Source organism: Octopus bimaculoides, chromosome 17 (assembly GCF_001194135.2).
Source record: "Octopus bimaculoides isolate UCB-OBI-ISO-001 chromosome 17, ASM119413v2, whole genome shotgun sequence".
Lineage (NCBI taxonomy): Eukaryota > Metazoa > Mollusca > Cephalopoda > Octopoda > Octopodidae > Octopus > Octopus bimaculoides.
In genome coordinates this window covers 41,851,561-41,878,582 of record NC_068997.1, presented here as the reverse complement: position 1 = coordinate 41,878,582, position 27,022 = coordinate 41,851,561, and the positions used below count along the sequence as shown (strand labels likewise).

General features: G+C 36.5%; 1 protein-coding gene across 2 annotated transcripts in view; it reads left to right on the top strand.

The window, feature by feature from the left end:
• Positions 1–26,823, top strand: part of LOC106870720 (forkhead box protein K1) — a 99,872-nt gene extending 73,049 nt beyond the window's left edge. The window contains exons 3-8 of one of the 2 annotated variants that reach the window (XM_014916888.2): positions 6,146–6,428; positions 9,540–9,733; positions 15,282–15,475; positions 20,893–21,171; positions 23,043–23,356; positions 26,601–26,823. In XM_014916888.2, the coding sequence (XP_014772374.1) occupies positions 6,146–6,428; positions 9,540–9,733; positions 15,282–15,475; positions 20,893–21,171; positions 23,043–23,356; positions 26,601–26,720 (1,384 nt within the window). In that variant the 3' untranslated portion in view covers positions 26,721–26,823. The remainder of the gene's footprint in view (positions 1–6,145; positions 6,429–9,539; positions 9,734–15,281; positions 15,476–20,892; positions 21,172–23,042; positions 23,357–26,600) is intronic. The other variant, XM_014916889.2, reaches the window with a different exon arrangement.
• The last annotated feature ends 199 nt before the right edge of the window (positions 26,824–27,022 follow it).

The window sequence follows — 27,022 nt, the reverse complement described above, 5'->3', positions numbered from 1 at the left end:
ATCCACTGCAATTTTGATTGAGCTGAAAATATGATCATGTCTGGCTTCAATAGCACATTGATACTGCAGTATTACTGCTGCTCCACTGCTTTCAATATTGACCCTATATTACTATTGCTACTTCACTGTTTTTAATAGTGATCTTATACTGATACTGTAGCGCACAGTGGTTCTCAGTCAGGGTCCATATGACCCTTGGGGGTTGATATTAGATTTTGTAGATATACACAAAATATTCTAACAATTTTTTAATACAATTCCTGATAATATTTAATTGTATAAGTGTAACAAGATTTTTTAAACATTGAATGGCTGAGGGCCCACTTGGGTAAAATAAGAATCAAAGGGGTCCTTAGGTAAAAAAATTGTTGAGAACCACTGTTGTAGTACTACTGCTATTCCACTGCCTTTAATAGTGACCTTATGTTGACACTGTTGTACTACTTCTACTCCTCTGTCTTCAATAGTAGTCTTACATTACTACAATGCTTTAAGTTTGTTGGTTCAATTGAATCCCAGTATATGACTGATAAGTATTTTGTTGGCACTAGATTAACCCTGAATGGATTTGAACTCTGGCAGTACTAGTTCTCTTTTCTACTAACTGTTTAACTCTTTAGCATTTATACTGGCCATGTCTGGCCAAAATATTCTACTTGTTTTATGTTCAAACTCCTGTCTTTAGTTAGGCATAAAGCCCTGACATAGAATGGACATTACAAGGACAGACAACATAAAATGTGGGGTACATGTAACGAATGTTGAATATGTGATGGAATATTTATAATGAAAGGATGAAATGGCTTATGAGCCCCCACAAAGCTCGCAGTTCCATTTTACTGTTCTTTTATACAGTCTCTTATCTTTTTTTATCGTTTATCCGTTTTATGTTCAAACTGGCCAGATCCAACCTCTCACACCTGCCCTATAATGTTAGTCTATGTCACTGAAATCTTGAAGTTACAAGATAATGCATGATTAATTTGAAATAATGTGAATAAATAAGCTTTACGTTTGACATAGTAATCTGAATGCTAATGGTTTTAACAAAGAAGTTTGGGTATAGCTGCTTGACCTGTTGGAAATAACAGTCAAACCACCCTTACAGTCTTTTTTTCAAAGGACACATTGGATACACTGTGCATGGAAAACGAATCATGGTTGAAATACTTTTGATCCCCTGTGTATTCAGTCAGGACTGACTGGGAGCTACTCAACAGCAGCAGCTTGATAATTTTTATTTGGTATCCATGTGATTATCATTAAAAAATCATTATTATTAAAGGAAGTAGGGGCTAAATTGGAGAAAACAGTAAAGTACTGGTTTTAATCTTTTGTGGTTTTAAATTAGAGATCAAATTTCTTTGCATTTAACTTTACCTTTCTTCTCTTTGAGTTTGAGAAATAAGTAGTTGGAGTTTAGCCCTTGGTCAGCTCTGATCAAACGGACTTGTAATCAAAGACATGATCACCAAATCTTTTGCACCAGTTTTTAAAATTTTTTTGGAGTTGATTCAGTTGAGTCTATTTCTCCCATAAAATTTATGACCTGGTATCAAAAGTTAGAAATTTTTACTATTGTTAATTATATAATTAAAATATATATAACTGACTCACTCATTTAATGTTTCTGTTAGAAAATCCAGACTAATTAACTGTTATTCAACACTCATTTTAATGAGACAAAATTTGAAAAGCCCTATCAGGTTCTCTTTTTAAAATTTGGCATCACTTAGTAGGGGAACAAGGTCAGTATCACAAACCTAAAGTTTTTATTAACACAGTTGTTATTCTAGTAAAGTGGTGATAACATTTAAGCTGCAATCTGTGGCGACATTAAATGCAGCAAAGAAAATTACTCTAAACAAATACATGTAGAATTTAATGGAATGGAAGGGTTTATTTGTTGAGCAATGTGTTTTTTATATACAAAACACACACGCATGCACCCCACCCATCTTTTATGTCTATTTTTTTATGGTTACATGGGTCAGACAGAATTGGAAGCAGGTTTTCCATGGCTGATTGCCATCTCTGTCATTCCTCCCTACTTTCAACCATTTGTTGGTGACACGTAAAACACACCCGGCACACTCTGAGAAGTGGTTGGTGTTAGGAAGGGCATCCATCCGTGGAAATCATACAGCTCCTGTCAAACTATCCAACCCATGCCAGCATGGAAACGGACATTAAATGGTGATGATGATGATGATAATGTTCATCTTCCATTAATCTTTGTAGTGGGAGTTAAGTCTGATTTCTCCCCCCCCCCCCCTTTTAAAAATTTATTTAAAAAATTTTTTAGTTAGTGCCCTTGTTCAAAAGAACAGCACAATAAAAGTGGTAAAGAACAATGTGGCTGGTTGTCCAGCACTTTGACCTTCACAATCATTGTCTCGTTGCTAGTCTGTATGCTAGTTTCTGTTATAAAATGGTTAAATATAAACTCTATCTTGGTTATCAGTTATCTTAATTTGTTGAATAAAAACAGTCTGCATCATTACAAGAGATATCTTAGCTAACAAAGGAGCTAACAAGGGGGCCCACCATGTAGTTTAACTTACCAGAAATATTAGCCAAATCTCCTTTAACCCTTTAGCATTCAGATTATTCTGTCAGATGTAATGTATATTTATTCACATTGTTTTGAATTTATCATTCATTAACTCATAGATTTAGGATTTTGATGATGTGATTGTGTATTTTTAGAATGACATTGCAGGGTACATGTGAAAGGCCAGATCTGTCTAGTCTGAAGATAAAACAGGTGCAATATTTCGGCCTAATATGGTCTGTGTAAATGCTAAAAGATTAAGTCACATCTTTTAGACTGATTTATTTCCATCTGCTCATCTTGGGTTCACCACTCTAATGCTTTTTCTCTTGATTCTGTATATTCTAGATTTCTGTGGCATTTATTGACTTAGTTCCATTGTTTGCTCCCACCAAATCAATAAGAAAACCATTTGAGGGTTGCTCTAGTTGTTAGAATCAGTGGCCAAATTTCCATCAAATCTTACCCTATTATCTTAAAAAAAAAAAATTACCCAAGCATCAAGGTGGTGCACCAGCATGGCCACAATCAAATGACTGAAACAAGTAAAAGATAAAATCAACAACCAAATTAGGTAATATAGTTCCAGATACACTATCTGAAAAGCTAGACAGAATTGTAATAGCTGGAACATCTTTCATTAGAAGTCTGCTTCATGGTATTGACCTGGGAGTGAGTAAGTTACAGTCATAGATTTAAAGCTGGCCAATTTTCAGTGTGTGTGTGTGTGTGTCTACATACATACATACATAGAGAGAGAGAGAGAGAGAGAGAGAGAGAGAGTTAATATTTAGCAGAAGTAACTCAAGAGCTGAAAGTTACATGCATTCTTCAAAATTTAAGAATTTATAGCAGTAGCTTTAAAACAATAATCATTGTCATCTAATGTCTGTTCTCCATGCTGGCATGGATCAGATGGTTTGAGAAGAGCTGGCATGTCAGAATACCGCACTAAACTCTACTGTCTGTTTTCACAGTTTCTATGGCTGGATGTCCTTCCTAATGCTAACTGCTTTACAGAGTGTGTTGGCTGCTTTTAATGTGACACCAGCATCAATGAAGTCACCAAATGACTTACAAGACATTACCCCATCAACTGAGTGGGCAGTAGCATTGAGGGAGATGGCTATGTGCCAGGTGATGAAGTTAGTATGACCTGAGGGACAGAAATGGGTGTCTTGCAGTAAAGGAGATACATGGTTATTTCAGAAGGAAAGAGAGAGAGAGAGAGAGAGGGAAAAGATATGACAAGAGGGTACACTCAAGTTGAAGCAATGGTTTCAGCTGGGGTCCATATGGCCCTTGGGGGTTCATATAAGATTTTGTTGTTAAAGTTTATCTGCAATAAATTCATTATACTTCTACAATTAACAATGCCTTTTTTTTAATATATACAATTGCTAATAATTAATTATAAGCATGAAATGGCTATGGGAGTCCACCCCAGTTAAATAGGAATCAAAGGGATTTGCAAACAGAAAAATGGTTGAAAACCCACTGGGTTAAAGAGAGGTGTATATGATTGAAGTGGAATCAAGGATTGGATAGGGTGAGTGAGTGGTTAAGTTTGTGAGATTGTGGGAGGTTGAAGGGAGGGAATGTAGTGAGTGGAGTCAAATAGATGGAAGGTGTGGTTGGTGGAGGAGAGACTCAGCAGGAGTACATTATGTGCGGGTAGGATTGTGAGAGTGTGAAGGACGATGAACTTGGGTGGGGTGGTAGTGGTGGTGAGGGAGGTGTTAGGAAGGTGGGTTGTGCAGGAGAGGGTTGACAAAAGACAGATTCTGTGCAGAGGCATGAACATAAACCAGATACCTTTAATGGCCTTGATTTCACTTGGCTGGATGAGTCTTCTCAAGTACAGCAAACCACTCATCCTCTTGATCCTTTGTCATCACTGTAAGGTTCAACATCTGAAGATAATTTTTCACCACTTGGTCCCACCTCTTCCTGGGTTCTTCTACTTTTAGAGATTGGCACCTCTATGCAGAGACCTCAGTCTCTTAAGATTATGATTGTTATGCACTGTTAACCTAATCTTTGGAGATAATAATTTGTTTTTAATACATACACCTATAATTATTATTAGATTAGTTAGGTCTCTCATTAAAACAGTACTGATGTAAATACTCAAAAGTTTATCTTTGAAAATCAAGTAAATAGGCCAAAAAAATTCATGATTTTATTGATTATAATTCATCTCAGACATTTAGACTTTCTGTTTCTTCTCTAAAACTGTTTTTTTTTTTTTTTTTGACTTCTGAAGTCTGGAAATTAGTGGGGAAAGAAAAATCCAGAAGTTAGAAATACAAATGATATCTGTGTGTTAGAAAAGAGATACTTCTGCATCTAATGTATGGTGTGTTGCAGAATTCTATTTGAATTTAATTCCTGCTAAATTCAAAGATATTTAAGAACAATCCACATTGAATTTGAAAACAAAAAACTCTCACTACATTCCTTTCATATATTGTTTTATGCTATATTTTTTTTTTTACAATTCTATGTAAACCCCTATGGTTTTTAAAAAAAATTTATCCTTATAATATGCCCATATCTACTGCCCTTTTGGTAAATACCACCATCACCACCACTAAATGAAGTGGGAAAAGCAGTGAATTAACAGAATTGTTACAGTGTCAGACGAAAATGCTTTGCAATATTAGTGCCAATTAAGACAGCAAACTCATTAGCATACCAGGCAAAATGCTTAATGGCATTTTGTCTGTCTTCATGTTCTCAGTTCAAATTCTGCCGTGGTTGATTTTGCCTTTCATCCTTTCAGACTTGATATAATAAGTACCAGTTGAACATTGGGATTGATGTAAGCAACTTACCCCCTCCCCCAAAATTGCTGGCCTTGTTTCAGTTCTTTACATTCAGAATTCAAATCCCTTTGATGTCAACGTTACCTTTCATGCTTCCAGAGACGATAAAATGAAGTACCAGTCAAGTACTGGGGGTTCAGTGTCATTGATTTACTCTCTCCTTTCAAAATTGTTGGCTTTGTGCCCAAATTAGAAAGAAATATGAAGGAAAGCAAGTTATTGGTTTGGTAACTTTTTAAAAAATACATCAGTGATATAGACAGTATGGAATAAGTATGTCTCCTGACTTGTGCTTTATTTATTCATTTAATTATATATATTTATTTATGACCTTTTGAAATAAAATCTCTGTCCAGAAACTGATATTAAAATTTTAGTTTTCATAGGTCAAACCTCAAAATATTTGGAGTGTAGCATTAGTTTATTCAAGTAATTATTTTAACAGTTCTGTATCTAAGTGTCTTTTGGAAATTGTTCTTTTTGAACTGAAGATAATTTTTCCTGAAAACAGAAAAGAAAAAGAAAAAAAAGGAAGGGAATAATTTTTGAAAATTGCTTTTATTCAAGTGTTTTAGTCAATGACAAATTGACCTCTTAAATCAAAAGAACTTTATGTAGAATAAATATTAAAATAAATTATTTAAAAAATGTTACTTAATATTAGAATGCTTATTAACAAAATTTTCTTTGTTTGATATTGTTTTGTACTGTACATTATACTTTATTCAACAAGGACTAATGTTTACAAAATATTTTATTACAGTGCGGCAAATTCTTGTCCAAACAGCCCTCGGGGTGGTTCAAGTCATCGCCTTGTGCCAGATCTTGGTGAAGCAGTTTATGCTGCACATGCAAAAGATGAGAAAGATGGCCCACAACTCTCTGGAGAAAGCCCTAAGGACGAATCAAAACCACCATATTCATATGCCCAACTCATTGTTCAAGCTATATCTTCTGCTCCAGACAAACAACTTACATTGAGTGGGATTTATGCATATATCACAAAGAACTATCCATATTATCGAACAGCTGACAAAGGATGGCAGGTGAGTGTTTTGTTTGCCTTTAAGCTAAATGGACCAATGCAAGGAATGTTCAAATTCTATCCATGATGATTAACGTAAATTGGTGCATTTGTGAACCTCTTTAATGTCAGTTGTATATGATGGGTGGAGTGTTTGCAGTCAAGTAGTTTTGGGTTCAGCCCTGCTGTCCAGCACCTTGAGCTATATCTCCTGTAATAGCCACAGATTGACTGAAAGTTGGTAAACAGAAAATGCATGGAAGCTATCAGGTGTGTGTGTACATCTATTTATGACCATGGGGTGTTAGACTTGATGCATGGAACAGAAATATCTGATATTTAGTTATGTTCTGATTATGTCCCTTTATATTCATGCTTATTGCCTTCAAGTCTTACAAGGTTGATAGAATAAGTACTGAATTGAATTCCATGTGTCTAACACAAGTGGGCATGCTTACAAATTCAGAAAAGAGTATAGCTCCCATGACTTTCAGAAACATTTTTTCACACTCAGAGTTGCTGAAGCATGGAACAAACCACATGCATCAATTGTTAGCTGCTGAGACATTGCATCTTTTAAAACCTCCATGCTTCCTGAAATTTGCCAACACTACCCCTGATACCCCCCCCCCCCTCCAAACGCATGCACACATGTATATCATGTCTCATTCACTGTTCACTTTCCTAACGTTTGTACATAATTCTATGTACTAGACATGCACCTTTGATAAGTTGTAATGCACTTGGGCATTATACACAATAATTTCTTCTGCTACTGCTGCTGCGGTGGCGGCAGCGAGTTGGCAGAATTGTTAGCATGGTTGATGAAATACTTAGTGATATTTTGCCCGTCGCTATGTTCTGAGTTCAAATTCCGTCATAGTTAACTTTACCTTTCATCCTTTCGGGGTCGATAAATTAAGTACCAGTTGAGTACTGGAGTTGGTGTAATCGACTATCCCCCTCCCACAAATTTCAGGCCTTGTGCCTATAATAGAAAGGATTATTATTATTATTATTATTATTATTATTATTATTATTATTATTAAATAAAGCAAAGTATTAAGATATAATCAATTAAAACCCTCAAAAGCGGTGCCCCTGCATGGTCACAGCCCAATTACTGGTACCAACACGAAACAAAGTTTTATTAGTTAGATTTCATATAAAAGCTGTGACAAAGGCTGTGGTATTCTACTTCCAATATTACGTAAACCAGTAAGGCAGCATGCTGGCAGAACCATTAGCATGCTGGGCAAAATGCTTAGAAGCATTTTGTCCATTCTTTATGTTCTCAGTTCAAATTCCACTGAGGTTGACTTTGCCTTTCATCCTTTCAGGGTCGATGTAATCGACTTAATCCCTCTCTTGAAAATACTGGCCCTGTGCCAAAATTTGAAACCAGTATTATGTAAACCAGTGGAGTACAAATTGGCTGCTAACAACTTCTGTTTATATCTAATGTCTACACTGTCACAGTGTACTCAAACTTAACCTAACTTTCAAGATGTTTAGTAATTGAGAGACAGCTGAGTTTATTTCATAGACTGCTGTTAGAGAAACTGAGCTCAACACATGGTACTTCAGCTATTTACATAAGTCAAATGCTCCTCTTGATTACAGTTAGGTGTACTCATATTGCAAGAGTTGAAGTGTTTTTACTAGGAATACAGTACAATGTTGCTCTCTCTCTAAGATGTGGGATATGTTTAAAGTCTAAAAATATATATTAAATAAAGACTCTATTAATGTAACATTTAATGCGTGCGTGTGTGTGTAGTTGAAATGCCATAAGCTGCTGTTGTTATTCAGGAAAATCACTTTATAGATGTATTGTGCTAAGAAACCTAATGCACTTCAGAGCTAGGTGAAATGAAATCGCCCCATAAGTGACAGCGAGAGGGACAGATAAGTATTCCATGGTTGTGGCTTCTCAATGTCATGTACTCGTGTCATGTAATCATGTCACTTCCAAAACGAAATTGAATCAACTTGTCTGAAGTATATCCTGGTATTCCAAGACACTGCATAAGCAAAATAAACCTTGAATTATGCAATGGAAGCAGCATTAAGCATGTTATATTAATTCAGTTTTTATCATAGAGCCCCTATTGCATAATTCAAATTATATTAAAAGGAAGATATTTTATATACAACATCATTGTCATCAATATATAACATCCATTTTCCATGCAGGCATGGGTTGGATGGCTCGACAGGAGCTGGCACGGCCAGGGGCCACACCAAGTTCTATGGTCTGATTTGGTTTGGTTTCTGCGGTTGGATGCCCTTCTTAATATCAACCACTTTACAGAGTGTACTGGGTGCTTTTTATGTGGCACCATCACCAATGCTTCTTATGTGGCACTTTCACCTGAGGATTTTGTCGTGGTGGACGGGTCTTCTTCAGTACAGCAATGCACCACATATCTTGATCCTTTGTCACCTTTGTAAGGCCCAGCATTTTGAGGTCAGCCTCATCCATCTGCATAACACAACCAAATGAGTAGTCTTCTCTCTTGCATATGCCATCTAATCCCTCTTATTTCTCTCAGTGTGCCACTGCTCTGTTGTACCTGCACACTGGTATTGCACATCCAGTGTAGCATACCAGCTTTGTTCCTCTAGTCTTTGCATGTCCTCTGCATTCAAGGTTCCTCTCTGTCTACCATGTAGCATCACAGTTTGCATACATGGATCATACAATCTTCCTTTCAGTTGGAGTGAGAGAAACCTTTGGTTTCAACGGAGGTAAAAGGTTTCAGTACATCCACCTCCACTGTTAAATTTGGTCAGCTAGGCAACCAAGATTATCTACTACTTCCAGAGAGCCTTGGGAACTTTCTCAAATATCTGTAGTCTTCATAGTCTACATGCAATATATTCAGTTTTTAAGGAAAGACATGATTTAACAGTTCTTAAGTAATTGAATTAATTTCTCAGCATGAATTTTCTGGTTCAGTTTCTATAATTTACACTAAGAAACCATTTTAAAAATATTTTATTTGAACAACAAAATTTTTCTCTCTTTGATTCTTTGAACATTTATACATTTTATTTCCCACTCTAAGTGTAAATTCTGTTTCTTGCATTTGCCAGAGAGATAAATAACTACATTTTATGGTATTTTCAGAATTCCATTCGTCACAATCTTTCTTTGAATCGGTATTTTGTTAAAGTTCCACGGTCTCAGGAAGAACCAGGTAAAGGTTCTTTCTGGCGAATCGACCAAGCATCAGAAAGTAAACTTACTGCTCAGGCATTTAGACGAAGAAGGCAAAGAGGAGTACCATGCTTTAGAACTCCTTATGGTGGCCTGTCTACAAGGTAAGGGATTACAAAATTGTAGGATAACACTCTTTGTGATTTGTTATGAAATTTTTGACTATTTTTTTATTATTATTATTATTTAATTTCAAGTAAAATGCAGCTGGTTGAAGTGTTAGTGTGTCAAACAAAATGCTTAGCAGCACTTCTTCCCACTGAATTCAAATCCAACAGTACATGATTAAGGCAAAACAGTGTGAAGAAAAAAGCATTACTTTTGACAGAATACTATGAATGCTAAAGAGTTAACCCTTTAGCGTTCACATTACTCTGTTAAATGAAATGCTTATTTGTTCACATTGTTTTGAATTAGCCATGCATTAACTCATAGCTGTGAGATTTTTGTGATGTGGCTCTTTACTTTAGGAATGATATTGTCGGCTATGTGTAAGAAGCTGGATTTGGCTGGCTTGAACACAAAGGGGGTACAATACTTAGGCCGGATATATGACTGGTTTGAATGCTAAAGGATTAAACTGTTTTTTTCCTATGTATCTCTGCTGTCCACTGATCTTGTGTTTCATGTCCTTTTATCAGTTACTGCTGTTCATTGGCCTGATACTTAACTTTGGTCAAGTCGATTGAAAGAAGACAATATAATGTTGCAAGTAACTTTTCTGGGAACAAGAATTAAACTCAGCACTAGAAGCCAATGAATTATGTATCACTTTTACATTGCTCTACATAGGCAGGACATATAAATTAGCTTTAAACTGAGATTTATATGTCATTTATAGTGTTTCCTGTGTCTGATGGATTTCATGCCATGGAACACTATGTTGTGCCACTGTCAAGATATGAACCACTGACCAAAGCTGGTTCTCAGATATCCTCCTTACTTGACCATATCCTACTTTCATCAACTAAAGTTTTTGGCTGTGTGGTAAGAAACTTGCTTCCCAACCACACAGTTCAGGGTTCAGTCCTGCTGCATGACACTTTGGGCAAGTGTCTTCTACTATAGTGTTGGGCCAACAAAAACCTTGTCAGTAGGTTTGGTTAGTGGTTTGGCAAAAGAGGCTGATAAAATAAGTGCCAGTTTTAAAAAAAGGACTAGAGTCAACTTATTTGGCTAAAAATTCTTCAGGGCAGTTCCCCAGCATAGCCAGTCTAATGACTGAAACAAGTGAAAGATAAAAGTTATGATCACTTTTATTAAAATACTGTATTCATCATCATCATCATCATCATCATCATCATCATCATGGTGTCCACTTCTCTGCTGGCATGGGTTGGATCAGTGAGGTCCATTGAAGCAGTATTCTACTGTTGGATGCCATTCCTAGTGCCAGCACTTGTTTACAGTTAAGGTACTTTATTCCATGTCTTTGCATGTTGAATCATAGAACTAATGAACATTTTGTTTATGTTGGACATAAACATGAAACACAAGGTCAACTTGTTCCCTTTTGCTGAAAGATTTGCAAGGAATCTGCAGACCTCAAGAGACACATTTGTGTTTGAAGAACGTGATTACTGCTTTATTTTACTGAACCGTCATTTGTCGTTCCTGATGAGAGAATTCATAATATCTATCTATCTATACATATATCATCATCGGTTAACGTCAGTTTTCCATGCTGGCATGGGTTGGTCAGTTCGACTGGGGGAGTCGGCATCGGGCTCCAGTCTGATTTGGCAGTGTTTCTACAGCTGGATGCCCTTCTTAACGCCAACCACCCCGAGAGTGTAGTGGGTGCTTTTTACGTGCCACCGGCATGAAAGCCAGTCAAAGCAGCACTGGCATCAGCCATGTTCGGATGGTGCTTTTTACGTGCCACCAGCACGGGGATCACAACTACAATTTCCATTTAATTTTGATTTTAATGTACTTGACTCAATAGGTCTCCTCAATCACAGCATGTCGCCCTACAATCCAAGGTACTTTTGAATGGGCTGGGGCTGGTTATGCAACACTGGTGTAGGTTACAGCTGTGAACTCACTTTATTTGCAGGGTCTTTGCAGTCACAGAGTATCTCCAGAGGTCTCGGTCTTTCGTCATTTCCTCTGTGAGGCCCAACGTTTGAAGGTCATACTTCACCACCTCATCCCATGTCTTCCTGGGTCTACCTCTACCCCGGATTCCTTCAAATGTTTGGGAGTGGCACTTCTTCACACAGCTCTCCTCATCCATCCGTAGTACATGACCATACCAACGCAAACGTCTCTCTTGCATGCAGATTCCTTGCAAATCTTTCAGCAAAGGGAACAAGTTGAGGACTCAGTTTGCTCAGATGCTTGTGGATCATTTACTATGTGTTTTCTTGAATGGACGGCAAGGCTTGCTTTGCTTCGTGCCAGAAAATTACAGTGACCAGTAAGGTTTTCCATTTAGAGGAGCAGTGTTTTGCCAGCGTGTCTTCATGCTTGCATGAAGTTGGTCCCTATGTTGGAGTTGACTTTGCTGAATTCTTTAAACTGAGGAGAAGCAGGACTGGCACCAGGTCCTGTGTTATGGTGTTTTGTTTATCCAGGAAGAAAAGGGAATGTTGCATCATTTCAGATTGTCTTTCATCATAATCATGGGTCCAAGGACAACATCATATTCCAGTTTGTGTTGGCATGGTTTCTATAGCTGGATGCCCTTCATCAGGTCAACCATGTTACAGGTATATTGGTTGCTTTTTTTTAAAAACCACTAGCACTAATGAGGTTACCATGCAGCTTGTAAAACTAGGAACCTTGATAGGGGAGGGGGAACTTTATGCTAGGAGAAGGAGTAGAGAGCGATGAAGTGTGGATTGAATCTAATATCCATTCTATTGGTAAGGTGGTGAGCTGGCAGAACCATTAGCACACCGGGAAAAGTGCTTAGCAGTATTTTGTCTTGCTTTATGTTCCAAGTTCAAATTCCTGAAGTTGACTTAGTATTTCATCCTTTTGGGATCCATAAAATAAGTACCAGTCGAAAAGTGGGTCAATGTAATTGACTTACTCCCACCTCTAAAATTGCTGGCCTTTGTGCCAAAATTTGAAACCAATATTTTGTCTATTGGTAAAATGAGAATCAAATTCAAATCAGCTTCATAATCCCTATGTACACTGTTTTAGAGAGTTAAATAGGTTCTAAAAGCTATGTTGGCACTCCGTCATTTACGACGTCGAGGGTTCCAGTTGATCCAATCAACAGAGCAGCCTGCTCTTGAAATTAACGTGCAAGTGGCTGAGCACTTAGTTCTCGGGGATATTCAGCGTGATACAGTGTGACAAGGCTGACCCTTTGAATTACAGGCACAACAGAAACAGGAAGTAAGAGTGAGAGAAAGTTGTGGTGAAAGAGTACAGCAGGGTTCGCCACCATCCCCTGCCAGAGCCTCGTGGAGCTTTTTAGGTGTTTTCGCTCAATAAACACTCACAATGCCCGGTCTGGGAATCGAAACCGCGATCCTATGACTGCGAGTCCACTGCCCTAACCACTGGGCCATTGCGCCTCCACTCTAAAAGCTATAGACAGAAAGAAAAACATTTAAAGATCTTGAATTTGCATGTAATTATTGCATCTGGGTATTTCAACATTTAGGTATTATCTCTTATGTAATGATGAAAGATGTTTCCTGGCCCAACTACTAAACAAGATTGAGATATTTGCCAAAATGTTGAGAAGTTTTCAATAAAATTTACAGTAAATTCTGACATTGCAATGCAATTTAAAAAAAAAATTTGGCTAGATTTCTTTCATATCCTGTTAGTAGTAGTTTGGTCAACAAAGTCGGTTTTACAATTGTTACACTAGTTAGTTACGTAAGTGTTTTTCTTGTGAAGTGAAACCAACAATATAACTGGTTGTATAACATAAAGAAGACGAAAGAAAATACAATTAAATGTATGAGCATGAAATTTATACATGCATCAGGCATTTGTACTTGATAGACAAGGTAGGCAGTACCTACTCATCCTGAAACTATAAGTATTAATTATTAAATATAAAAAGTAAATGATTTCATATTCATTATAACAATGATAATTTAATGCATGAAATTTGGTGTATAATTTAGTAAACTGCTAATAATAATTTTGATGTTAGGTTTACACAACTTTGTCACAATTTATCAAAATGCATTAAATATCATCTTATAAGAGCAAAATGATATCTGTTTGAAATTCTAAATTAATTGTGAGAACTTTTAATGCAAATAATATTAGACATTGTAAGGATGAAATTAGTAAGGAAACAGAACAGCATAATTCATTAAAAAACGTTGCCAGATTGTGATTTCAGAGTTCTGTCCCTTCTCACTCTTGGAACGAATTTATGTATATAAATTTTTTTTTTAAAGAAGCCATCTCACTATATTATGTTTGCTAAATATTTTTTCATTTACTCAATAATTAATAAAATTGGTTTTAAAACAAATTTCAAATCAAAAACAGAGAACACTAATTTTATTTTTCTTATTTCTCTCTTGAATTTCTGTAATGCTTAGTCTTCAAGGTTATTATCAAATCTTATAATTGAATATAAATACTTTTGGAATAAGCCACATGGTTTTTTAAATTTGTTGAATTTAAGGCTTTCTAGTGATTATCAAATTTGAATTAATACTCCTGGGGATAATACATTGAAAGAAGTCCAGATCTCAACAGACAGTGGCTTACTTTGTCAGTTGTGGACTGTAGTATTTGGTGGTGGGAGGTAGAGTAGCAGTAAAAACATACATGGTGTATTTTATAAATATGCCTGTTCAAGTATCGTAAAAGCATGAAACTATTAGTAGCTCTTTCAGTTGTATATTTAAATTGATATATATATATGGGTGTGTGTAGTGTATGTATATATATATATATATATATATATATATATATATATATATATATATATATATATATATATATATATATCACGTAATTGTGACCGACCAGGCTATCATGTGGTTACACATTGTTAGTCACAATGCGCTTTGCATTGTTTTAGCTTTTGAATGATGCCACCGTGCAGGCTAGTCAAGCAGTCCCCATTGATTGAAAAGGGAACTGGAGCAACATGAAATGAAGTGTTTTGTTCAGGGATACAGTGCTCTAGCTATTGTGAGTGCAACAGACTAACCACTAGGTCATGTGCCTTCACATGCACACATATATGTGCATAGGCATGGCTGTTTGCTTAAGAAGTTTGTTTTCCAACCATGTGGTTTTGGGTTCAGTGCCCACTGCATGACATCTTGAACAAGTGTTTTCTACTATATCCTTGGACTGATCAAATCTTTGTGAGGAGATTTGGTAGATAGGAAACTGAAAGAAGCTTGTCATGTGTGTATGTGTTAGTGTTTCCTTGCCACAACATTGCATGGTAGTACATGAGTATCATTGTTATACAAATGGTATCAGCCGTTTCCGAGGGTTGGCAACAAGAAGGGTATCTGGTTGTATATGTGACCTAATAAAACAACCACAAAACAAAATTTTGAAGTTTAATGACCTAATCAACAGATATTGGTGAACACTATTTGAATTTTGATTGTTAAGAACCTGTGAGTCAGTTTTTTTTTTTTTTTTTTTCACCATTCTTTTTTGTCCATTCTCTAAAACTTGTATTTCTTTGTCTATTAGATCTGCACCAACATCGCCAAGCCATGTAAGTGGGGCATTTACTCCTGACAGCCTTTCTCGGGATAGTAGTCCAATCCCAGAATCAGTCCCCGAAACGGAGGTTATAACAACACCAAATAGTAATCAACAGCAAGTTAATAGTCGCATCACTTCAGAATTACGTGTTAGCCAATCAGCTCCAGGTTCACCATCAGGTAAGTTGTTTCTACACAAAATCTTTCTACAGGATCATTTGTGATATACCCGTACTCTTTGTGATGTCATTCAAGCTAAGCAATACTGGGTAGTTGTAATAACTTTAACTTATAATACATAACGAAATTAGCAAGCATACACACATGGGCAGATAAAAGAAGAGGATGTGTAAGGCAGACAAGTGTATTATAAGAACAGTGGCTAGAAATAATCTCACCTAATGACTGGATTAACAATATCATCATCTTATACAGGGGTGAAAGAGAGGCTCTAGAAAGAAGCAACCACAGTGGGTATCAAAATTGCTGGACCAAATTATGAAAGACACAGAAAGAAATTTAACACAACTATTAGGAATAAAATTAGCTTATATAAGATGCAGTTTAGCTTTATGTGAAGAAGTATTACTAATGCTTGTTTCTTAGTGAGGCATCTGCAGAAGTGCTTAGCTAGAAGTTACAACTGTGTTTAACTTTTGTTGGCTTGGAAAAGGCATTTGAGAGAATCACTCACTCTGTAATCTGGTGGTCTTTAAAAAAAACCTGGGGTGGATGAATGACTTGTGAGAGCTATGCCAGCCATATAGCGAGCTGCAGTCAGTAAAGCAAGAGTTAGCAATGAGTTCAGAAAGAAATTTAGCTTGCAAGTTGGTGTCCACCAGGGTTCATTTCTCAGCACCTCTTTTTTATTGTAGTTCTCCAAGCCATAATAACAGAAGACCAGTTGTTTGTGAGAACTCTTTGTATGCCGATGACCAAATTCGACTTAAATAGTCTCAAAGTAAATTTAGCAAAGATTAAAAGTTTTGGTAAGTAGGAAAGAAGACAGCACTCTGCTGTCATCAGGCCAATTGTTCTGCAGAAAAAGAATTGGTAGAAATTTCAAGTGGTGTAGTGGGATCACAGGGTAGCTGACAGAAAAGATAGACTGCATGTGTAGCAAATGTACAGGTGTCATTAGTCAAAGCACGTGTGAAAAATATTTTTACAAAACGTCCATAAAAGTAGTTGATAGCTTTTGTTTCCTAGGTAACAAAAGGACCTAATAAGTGGTGGAAGTAGATATTCTGAAAGCATAAGTAGCAAAATTTTAGGAATATATTACCTCTGTTGGCAACAAAGGGTTTCTTCCTCTTGGAATAAAGAGCAGATATCTGATGTTTGCTGCATGGTAACAAAATGTAGACCTTGGATGTGATACATTTGTAAAGGTTAGAAAAAGTGTAGGGTCTGCTGGCTGTGTAGTGTTAGTATGTATGAATGATGAAACAAATGCTGGATGTAAGAGGAATTGGATGTAGTCTGCAAGAAAGAAGACTCAGTTGGTATGGACTTATGGTTATATGGAGGATAAAGAATAGCTGAGCTCTTGAAGTGGATATAAGCTCTGTTAGGTGGGAAACCTAGAAAAACATGGAATGAAGTAATGAAAACTGCTCTCAAAAAAAGTTAAATTTCATGGAGATGACAAAGAGCTGTGATGATTGATAACAGGTTATGCTTGGGAAGAACCATTCATGGATGCAAACATGGTAAAATAGATGTTAAAATCATGGCAGTGATGGTTGTTGAGATTTCGATCTGTCTGTGTTTGTAACACCACTCTCCAATCAACATCCTTTATCTATTTCCCATCACACTAACAAGGATTAGCATTGGATCTGTCCATATTCTGCGCCCCTGTTATCATCATCATCATCATCATCATCATCGTTTAACGTCCGCTTTTTCATACTTCTTTATTGCCAGCTGTTGTTCTCTCTCACTTTTCCTTGTTACTCTCTCATTGCTTGTACCAACAACCCTTATTCATATTACTCCATCTTTGTTTCAGTTACCATGTCAACACTTTTAACAATGTGATTCACCACAATCCCTTGGTGTTCTAGTTTTACTTTACTGTATGTACTCTTCCTTCTGTCTACACCCTTATCCTGCACTTTCCTCTCCTTTTAACAAACCTGTTGAAGGAGACTAACATAATGGTACAACCAATATCATCAAAGATTTTCACACTACTCCTACTTAACTTTCACTTTCACTTTTTGATTACATACACTTGGGTACCTTTACTGGGTAAAAGAGGTAGCTACGAGTGCAGTAACACTTTCTGATTTGTTAAGCTGGTTGCAGTGTTTTGCTGGGTAACTCAGCTGTGTCTTTAGCAGATAATTTCAGGTCTTTGTTCCCTGTAACACCTTAAACACTACTCAGTAAATGTCTCTACCTTCTCTTGGTTCCTCACCACCTGCATTTTGTTGCCCTCCATCATTCTTTCTAATCAGTATTGCTGTCTCTTCTAAATGTGAGTAGCCAAGGCAGCTCTTCTACAGGAATCTGCTCTTCCATGCTCCTCTACCCGTCCCATCACTTTGCATAAAGCTAACCCTCTTCCCCTTTGGGACTTTTAGTCTTGCGAGCTGCATAGCAATCCCACTAATACTGAGGGCATGATAAAATGCGCCCCGTACATGCTGTAACATGGTTCTGTTAGGAAGGGCACCTTTTTCAAAGTAGACACTGGAACACAATGCACTTCTTAGGCCCATCAGATCCTCTCAAACCATCCAGCTTATGCCAGCATGGGGCGTTATCATCATTTAATGTCTATTGTCCAGGCAAGCTGGTGGGCTGCACCAGACTCCAGTCTGATTTGGCATGGTTTTTATGGCTGGGTGCCCTTCCTAATGCCACCCACTTTACAAAGTGTGCTGGAAGTTTTTACATGGCACCGAATAGGTGTTTTTACGTGTTGTCGCACTGGCACTTTTATGTGGCACTGCCATGGATGCTTTACACAACCAGAAGGATCGGTCTTAACACTTCTGCTACAGGGTATGGGTCTTCTTCAGTACAACAAGGAACCAGGTATTTCAGTCCTTTGTCATCTCACCTGAAAAGTTCAGCATCCTGAGGTTGTTCTTCAGTACTGGTGATGATATATCTCTATTTATAAAATATTGTTTCTTCACATTCTGCTAAATATTGACCTTTTGCTTTCCAATGGAAAGTGTTGCAATTTTCAAAAAAATTATTTTAATCCTTTTCATACCGTACTGCCTAAAAACTTTTAAGCTTTTGTTAAGTTTCCAAACATTATCAGTAATATTAATACGCAAATTTGTTCTTTTTGTATATAACTGGCGTGTGTGTCACACCTACTTCAAAGAAGAACTGAGTGGCAAAGCGAGAGAGAGGAGAACAGAGAGGAAGTAAGAGAGAGTGAAAGAGACTGTGAGTGGTGGTGGTGTTCGTTTTGTGTTTTTAAATGCTTCAGAGAGGAAGTAAGAGAAAGAGTGAAAGTGACAGTGAGTGATGACGGCATTCGTTTTGTGTTTTTTAATGTTTATCACATCACAAGAAAAGTAGATACATATACACATTGTTAAATCAAAAGCGGGAGACAGGAGGGAAACAGAGGAAGTGAAAGAGAGAGAGAGAGAGACAGTAGATACATAGATCCAAAGAAAAGTTAGATATAGACACAGCAAATATTGAATGTCACTTTCACTTTTTATTATCACATGAGGATAAAATTATTTCGCAAGTGGCTGAGTATTCTACAGACATGCATATCATTAACATAGTGCTTTGGGAGACTCAGCCTCACACAGAATATGACAAGGCTGGCCCCTCTGAATTACAGCTACAACTCATTTTGTCCAGCTGAGTGGACTGAAGCAAGATAAACCTTCAAGTGGTTGGGAGGAAACGAAAAAAGATTCTTTATAGGGGTAGGAAAATCTTTTTAGTCATTAGGGTCACTATGGGTGTTAATCTGGTCCTTACAGTGGTATTTGTGGGTCTCACAGATCTGGAGGCCAAGCCCCCAGATAAACACCGATGCACAGGCTGTTGTTATCAAACTGAGCATGAGTTGAGGGCGAATACACAACAGAATAGCAATTATTTTGTCTTAGCTTTCACTGTTTATACTAAACACACGACATTTTTGCCTTACAATATGGAACGTTTCCTTTAATTTCACTCTTTCTAAAAAATGGCACTCCGTCGGTTACGATGATGAGGTTCCTGTTGATCTGATCAATGAACAATCTGCTCGTAAAATTAATGCACGAGTGGCTGAGTACTCCACAGACATGCATACCATAAGGTAGTTCTTAGGGAGATTCAGCCACACAGAGAATGTGACAAGGCTGGCCCCTTTGAATTACAGCTACAACTCATTTTTGCCAGCGGGGTGGATTGCAGCAAGGTGAAGTAGAGTACCTTGCTCAAGAACACAGCATGCCACAGGGAATCATACTCATGACTTTACAATTGTGGGCCGAATACCCATAACCACTGAGCCATGCACCTTCACTCTCTTAACCATAGAGAAAAGGAGTGAAGTGATAGAGACAGAGAAAGGAAAGCATCAGTCATTACTTTTAACAACGAAGAAGTGGGAAAGACATTTAGTAATGAATATAAGAAAAGTCTTTCAGTATTTACGTTTTTATTCAGGGAGTTCTAGAATGATTTGAGTGTTAGTTCTCTCTTCTTTCATAGTTCTTCATGTCTTTTAGTTGGAGTGGGGAAAGACCATGTTTTTCTTCTGGCATGTTTAATGTTTTCTCTACAAACTACAAACAAGCCCCACTCCGTTTGTTTTTTTTTTTTTTTCATACAAAAACTAATGCAAATTTCGAACGGGGTATAGCTGCAAAAAGAGCCCAGCAAAATGGGTAATACCCCCCTACAAAATGGGTGGGGGAGAAAAGTTGCCAACATGTGGCTATATGAGATTCAACTCTATACTTTAAAGAGTGTCTTCTACTATAGCCTCGGGCCAGCCAAAGCCTTGTGAGTGAATTTGCTTGACGGAAACTGAAAGAAGCCTATCGTATATATATATATAATATTTTTATGTGTTTGTGTCTGTTTGTGCCCCTGCCACCATTGTTTGGCAACCGATGTTGGTATATTTGCGTCCCCATAACTTAGCTATTCTGTAGAACAGACTGATAGAATAAGCCCCAGGCTTACAGGGAATAAGTCCCAGGGTTGATTTCTTCGACTAAAGGTTGGTGCTCCAGCATGGCCACTGTCAAATGACTGAAACAAGTAAAAGAATAAAAGAATACGAGGAGAATGTTCCGTACCACTAAACCAAGAAGGTTCTTTGAATATGTATGATGTGTTTTAAGGCTAAATAGTAATTCTGTTTGTTTGTGTAACAGATATTTTGGTTGGATTATATAAGTTATCAGTTTTACATGTCTTTCTGTAACAGTCACAATATAGAAACATTTCACATGGCACCAGCACACAATTTACAGATGCTTACATTTTTTATGTTTTCTGTGAATTTTTTACGGGTCTAGCTAGTATATATAATTGTTTGAATCATATTTTATTCCATTCAGAATTAATTTTGATACTGGTTCTCAACCTTTTCTAAACATCAATTGTAGCTTTTCTGATGACACATGGTTGTAATACAAGGCAACTTGTTTGTATTCCAACAGCATCACATATCATAACAGGACCATCAATGACAACAGCAGCTGTAGCTACATCTTTGTCAACTAATGCCCCTTCAGTTCATCAACTGCCTACAGTTATCAAGCCTAAAGTGCTAGTGTCTGAACCCGCTAGAGTTATTGTAAATGGACCCAGCTCCTCAGGACATACAGTAGTATTAACAAATGGCGCTGATTTTGAATTGAAAAAAGAAACGGTGATTACTCAAGGTAACCCCCTTTTTTAAAAAAAATTTGTCTTATTTTTGTCTTAAATAAAATCAGATGACATTAGCTAAAATAACTCCTTATCATTTAAGCCAGCAAAATATTCTACTTGTTTTATGGCTAGATTCAGCCTTTCACATTTATCCTGCAATGTTGTTCTAAAAACAAACAATTACATCATTGAAATTCCAAAGCTACAAGACCAGCATGATTAATTCAAAACAATGAAGAAACTGAATGCTATAAGCTTAAAGCTGTGTATCATATTTATTATTGTTTTAAAAATTCTCTCTTTATATATATATATATATATATATATATATATATATTAACCTAGGTTTACATGAAGTGTCTGTTGTGTATATTGGCAACAAGAAATGTTACAAAGATAGTTGATCTATTTGACAAAGTTTGCTTTCTGTTATTGTAGATTACTCGGCATTCATTCTGTCACAAAAATTTAGTTGTTGCATTTCCTCTTTTCCTATGTTTCGTCCTCTCAACTTTCTCTGATTTTTCTTGAAATGTCTTATCTCCATGTCTTAATTATAAGTAGGCCTCAAGCCTAGAGGCTCATGGAGCCGGAACTCATCAAGGTTTCTGAGGTGTTTAAGTGGTTGAGAGTACAAGACACCCTCTGAATGGGATGCCAGTCAGTCACAGGATCAACATCCAACTACCACTGATGTTCCATTTCCTGTTGAGTGAACTAGAACCAATATGAAATGCAGTGTGTCTTACTCAAGAAAATGTGTACCACCCAGTCTGAGAATCAAACTCATAACCTAATGGTGATGATCATAATCATTTAACATTTGTTTTCCATGCTGGCATGGGTTAGATGATTCAACAGGATCTGAAGGATCCAAAAACTGCATTGTAATACAATGTCTGCTTTGCCATGGTTTTTTTATGGCTGGATACCATTCCTAATGCCAAACTCTCTACAGCTTGCTGAGTGATTTTTCTTTTTCCTACCACCAGCACTAGTGAGGTTGCCACCCAGCTGATGAGACACTGAGGGGTGAGGATGAAGCCCCAACCATAAGTCCAAATTTCTAATTACTTGGCCATTAACCTTCGCTTCTCTTTATATAGCAGTTTCTATAACTGAGTGGTTCAGAAAAGATAGCACACATTTATTGACACTTTTAATTAGGTACCCATTGTCTCTTCACCTATGTAATTCTTATTCTGTTTGGAATTATTTTTCATTTTAAGTATAACTTCCATTTTAATTCATTAAAAATTCTATTTTTAAATATCTTGTCTAATTTTTGTATTTTTTTGTAATTTTCTTATTCACATATTTGAACATGATCAAAGCAGAATAAACTGAAAGATAAGCAGATTAATAATTAAATATTTAAATTCTTTGAGGAAATGTAATTCACATCAATCTGTGTTTATGTTAGGAAACTAATAGTTGCTTTAAAATTGATTCTAACAAATTTTAAAAAATCTTGAGTATTTTGAGAGATTAATTGGAAGATAAATTGGTGGGTGTGCTTCCCACCACATGGTACTGGATTTGGTCCCACTCTGTGTGGCACCTTGGCAAGTGTTTCTCTGATAGCTTCAGGCTGACCAAACTTTGAATGGATTTGGTAGATGGAGACTGAAAGAAGCCCATCATATATGTGTGTGTGTGTGTGTGTGTCTGTGTTTGTCCCTCACCACTGCTTGTCAACTGGTGTGTTTACATCTCCATGACGTAGCAGTTCAGTTAAAGAGACTGATAGATTAAGTACTAGGTTTAAATGAGTACTGGTGTCAATTTATTCAACTCAAATTCTTCAAGACAAGTTAATTTACACAAGATTTGTTTTCTATTTGTTGTTTTGATTGACTATTGTCTTACTGTTGTCTTCCAGATGGTACTCTGAATGCAAGCAACACAACAGGATCTACAATAGCAAGTGCTGCAAACCAAGTGTCAATGGTGAAAAGTATGAACAAAACACCATACACCGCAGTTGCTGTTAATGTGATTGCACCACCTCAGCAAATTCAGACTGCAAATAGTGTTGTTGTGAATACAGCGCTACCATCAGCTACACACTCTTTATTGTCGCAAGGAAGAAGTCAATCTGTAGTTTCAGATTCTGCTGCAGCAGCAGCAGCTGTTCTTCAAATGGCAGCCATGGGAAGCGGAGAAGTTGGGACAACTTCTTTCTCCTCAATAGTGGTAAGTTGTAATGTTTGATTTGTTTAAATAAGGTTTAATGTATTAATTAAGAAGAGTATTTATATATGATAAAAGAATTGTTATTTAAACTTTTTAGCATTTAATCTGGCCATATCTGGTCCAAATATTCTACCTGTTTTATGTTAAAACTAATCAGATCCAACCTAACAATGTCATTCTAAATATACACAAACACTTCATTTAAATTTTGAAGCTGCAAGATAATGTATGGTTAATTCAAAACAATGCTGATAAATAAGCAATACATTTGACAAAGAAATCTGAATGTTAAACAGTTAAATAGATTTGAAAAAAAAACCCATTAAATAGTCCTTTATTTTTAAAAAGTGGTCTCTTAACAAAATGCATCTTTAAAGCATTTGAAAACTCAATCAGAAAACAGACCAAGATGACCAAGTTATTAAGTTGCTGGAGTTCAAGCCCTGCTTGGCTATTGTATATTTCTCCTGGACAAGGCAAATAATTTTATTTGCTTCACTCTGCTTGGCTGGTAAAATGGTTTGCGACAGTCAGGGAATGTTGTTCTAACAACATGAAGATGGTTAAATTTATAGAAGAGAACAAAAAAAAAAAAAGCCATTCTTTAACTTGACTTGGGTTTATTAAGTATGTTTGTTTACAAACCACATGGTTTCAGGTTCACTCCTACTGTGTGGCACCTTGGACACATTCCTTCAAAGCCTTGTGAAGGGATTTGGTAAATGGAAACTGAAAGAAGTCTGTCGTATGTGTGTGTCTCCTTGTCTTGATATCACATGGTAGTTGTAAATGAGTGTCACTATCATAAGGCAGTGTCATTTTGTAAGAACAGGTCTTGGCTGTGGATGAGTATTACCTTGTTTGGAAACATTTAGTGGTTGGCAATAGTAAGGGCATCTGGTTGTAGGGAATTTGCCCCTATAAACATTTAAACCCATGTAAGATGATGATGCTTCTTGCCAAAAAATTTACAATACTCACTTTTTCAAACTATTTGATATTTGCTCTGTACACTGAACTTAGTATATTTTATGCACTTGCCAGCCATGACATAATGTAAAACAAACACATGTCCATTGGTTTTCATATCACTATCTTGCTCTCTGTTTATAACTGCAAACCCTGGCTGGTGCTTACTTGAAGGTTTTGAGTGAATGGTGGATACATTGTCACTTTGAACGGTTATCAGCCTATGCCAAGTAACAATTCTAGATGGCTTGATATTTTTATCTGTTTGAAAAAGCCTAGAGACTGGTAGCAAATACCAGCAGTAGAATTGAATTCAGTATCTATAATCTATTAGTCCAGTACTATGTATGACTCAATGTTGCTTACTCTTACATATACATACACAACATCAAAATGTATTTGTACTTGCTGTATATAAGTTAAAAATCCAAATTGACAGCATGTATGAATTTCAGGTAAATGTTTCAAAATTAGTCTTTGAAATATCTCAATAGCTTTGGTTGTTATTGCAGACGGTGTTAGTTCCAATGAAATACTCTGACTTTTACTATGATATATGGGAAAAAGAGTGTCCCAGGAGATTTATTATAATTGCTGTGTAAAATACATTGAAAAATGTTCATCATTATCATCGTCATTTAACGTCCATTTTCTATGCTGGCATGGGTTGGATAGTTTGACAGGAGTTGACAAGTCAGAGGATTGCACCAAACTCCACTGTCTGTTTTGTCATGGTTTTTACAGCTCTTACAGAGTGGACTAAGTGCTTTTTATGTGATACCAGCATATGTGAGGTCTGCTTGGGAATGGTTTTTGCGGTTGGATTTCCTAATGCCAACCATATACCACCAACTGCAACGAGGTTACCAAGTAACTTGCAAGACAAAGATCCTTTGAGAGGAGATGACCTTGTGCCTGGTGATGAGAGGTTAGAGTGTGACAGAGGGACAGAAACAGGTGTCTTGCTGTAGAGGAGATACAAAGTTGCCCCAGTTAGAGGGAGAGAGAGAGAGAAAACGAGTGATGGTGGCGATGTGCCAGGGTATGCTCTCAAGGTATGGGGATGAGAATATAAATGGGGTGGTTGAGTATTGTCAAGGGTGCATGAGTACATCTTAAACGAAGCAGAATGTAAACCCAAAAGTGACATTTGAACTTTACCACTGTTTACCATAAAAGTGTGCTGTGTGTGTGTGTGTGTTTTGTAGAAAATTAATTTGGTTTTAATGATGATTGGGTACTTAAATAAGTTTAGACTTAATTTTGCTATTCAGTTTGTACCTTGATTCATATTCATGATCAGGTTCACACACGAGATCATCATCACCATCATCATCATTATCATCATCATCATTTAATCGCCGATTTCCATGTTAGCTTAGCTGGACAGCACATAGTAGGGACTTGTAAATTCTCTTCTAATTCTTCCCATTATGCATCTTTCTAAAAATGGTTTTCGGATTTTTACTTTTTGAGTATGAGATATTCAGGCTCTGTTACCGAAAAAAAAAAATTAATGAAATAATTTTTAGTTAAAATTGTTATTTTTTTAAAATCAAAATATTTATAAATTGAAACACAGCAGTCTGAATTTTCAGTAATTGTAAAAAAAAAAAAAAAAAAAAAAAACATTTAAAGCATTCCTTTTGTAATTTCATTGAACTAAATTGTGTTCACATCATATAGATTGCGTCTTTTTATTGTATGAATTTCTACGTAGAGTAAGTGAAAAAAATTAGCCCCACGGTGGTGCTCCAGCATGCCTGAAGCTGCATGGCTGAAAAGGATAAAAAATAGAAGAAAAAAGAAGTGATTCATATCTACCATTATCAGTTTTATTCCCTGAATGTGATCTAGCAACCCAAATCAATATATGTTGATAGGGGATCAAACTTTATGGGTTATACAGTGATAAAAATATTTCCCTGTTTTATTGGTGATAATTATAAATTGTTTGTTAATGTGCAGTAGAAACACTATTGATAAAGCCCAACTAGGCTGAAATGCATCTAGCATTCTTGGTAGTCACTATTAGGATGATTTCTGTCTCCCTCTGATATATATGTATGTATATATATAGTGTTTTGAAAATCAGCTCATTCATAAGATATTACCTTTGGATGAATACTGCAGTAAAATGTCTTTCAGTGATGTATTTATATTCTGTGAGCTATTTAGTTAAATAAAATGTATTGATTTGGTGGCAGTGGTGGGGGTGATGATAGTGATAATGACAATGATTTATATATATATATATTATTTCTCCTTTTTCCAGATGCCAAACAGTAGTGCTGGTTCTGTGCATAAGCAAGATGGAGAAGACAGCCGCTTGGACGATTTGCATAATTCTAAGAAAATGAAGTTGGACACAGCATCGGCTGCTGAAAAATGCTAATTAAAAAAGAAAAAGCAAAAAAAAAAAGTAAAACAAAATGAAAAAAAAAAGAAGCATAAAACAAAATGTTAGGAACCCCCCACCCCCCAAAACAAAGAAACAATACACACACTTGAGTTTCATTAGCTGATGTTTACATTCAACACCTAACAGGTCTACAGTGTTTATCTGTAGGTGGACCTAAATGGACAATGGTGTTTATATATGCTACTATTGCTGGTTTCTATCCATTGCTCACCTGTGCCCTCCCCCCACTCTTTCAGTTTATATTTTGCATGCATATGCACATACATACATGCAAT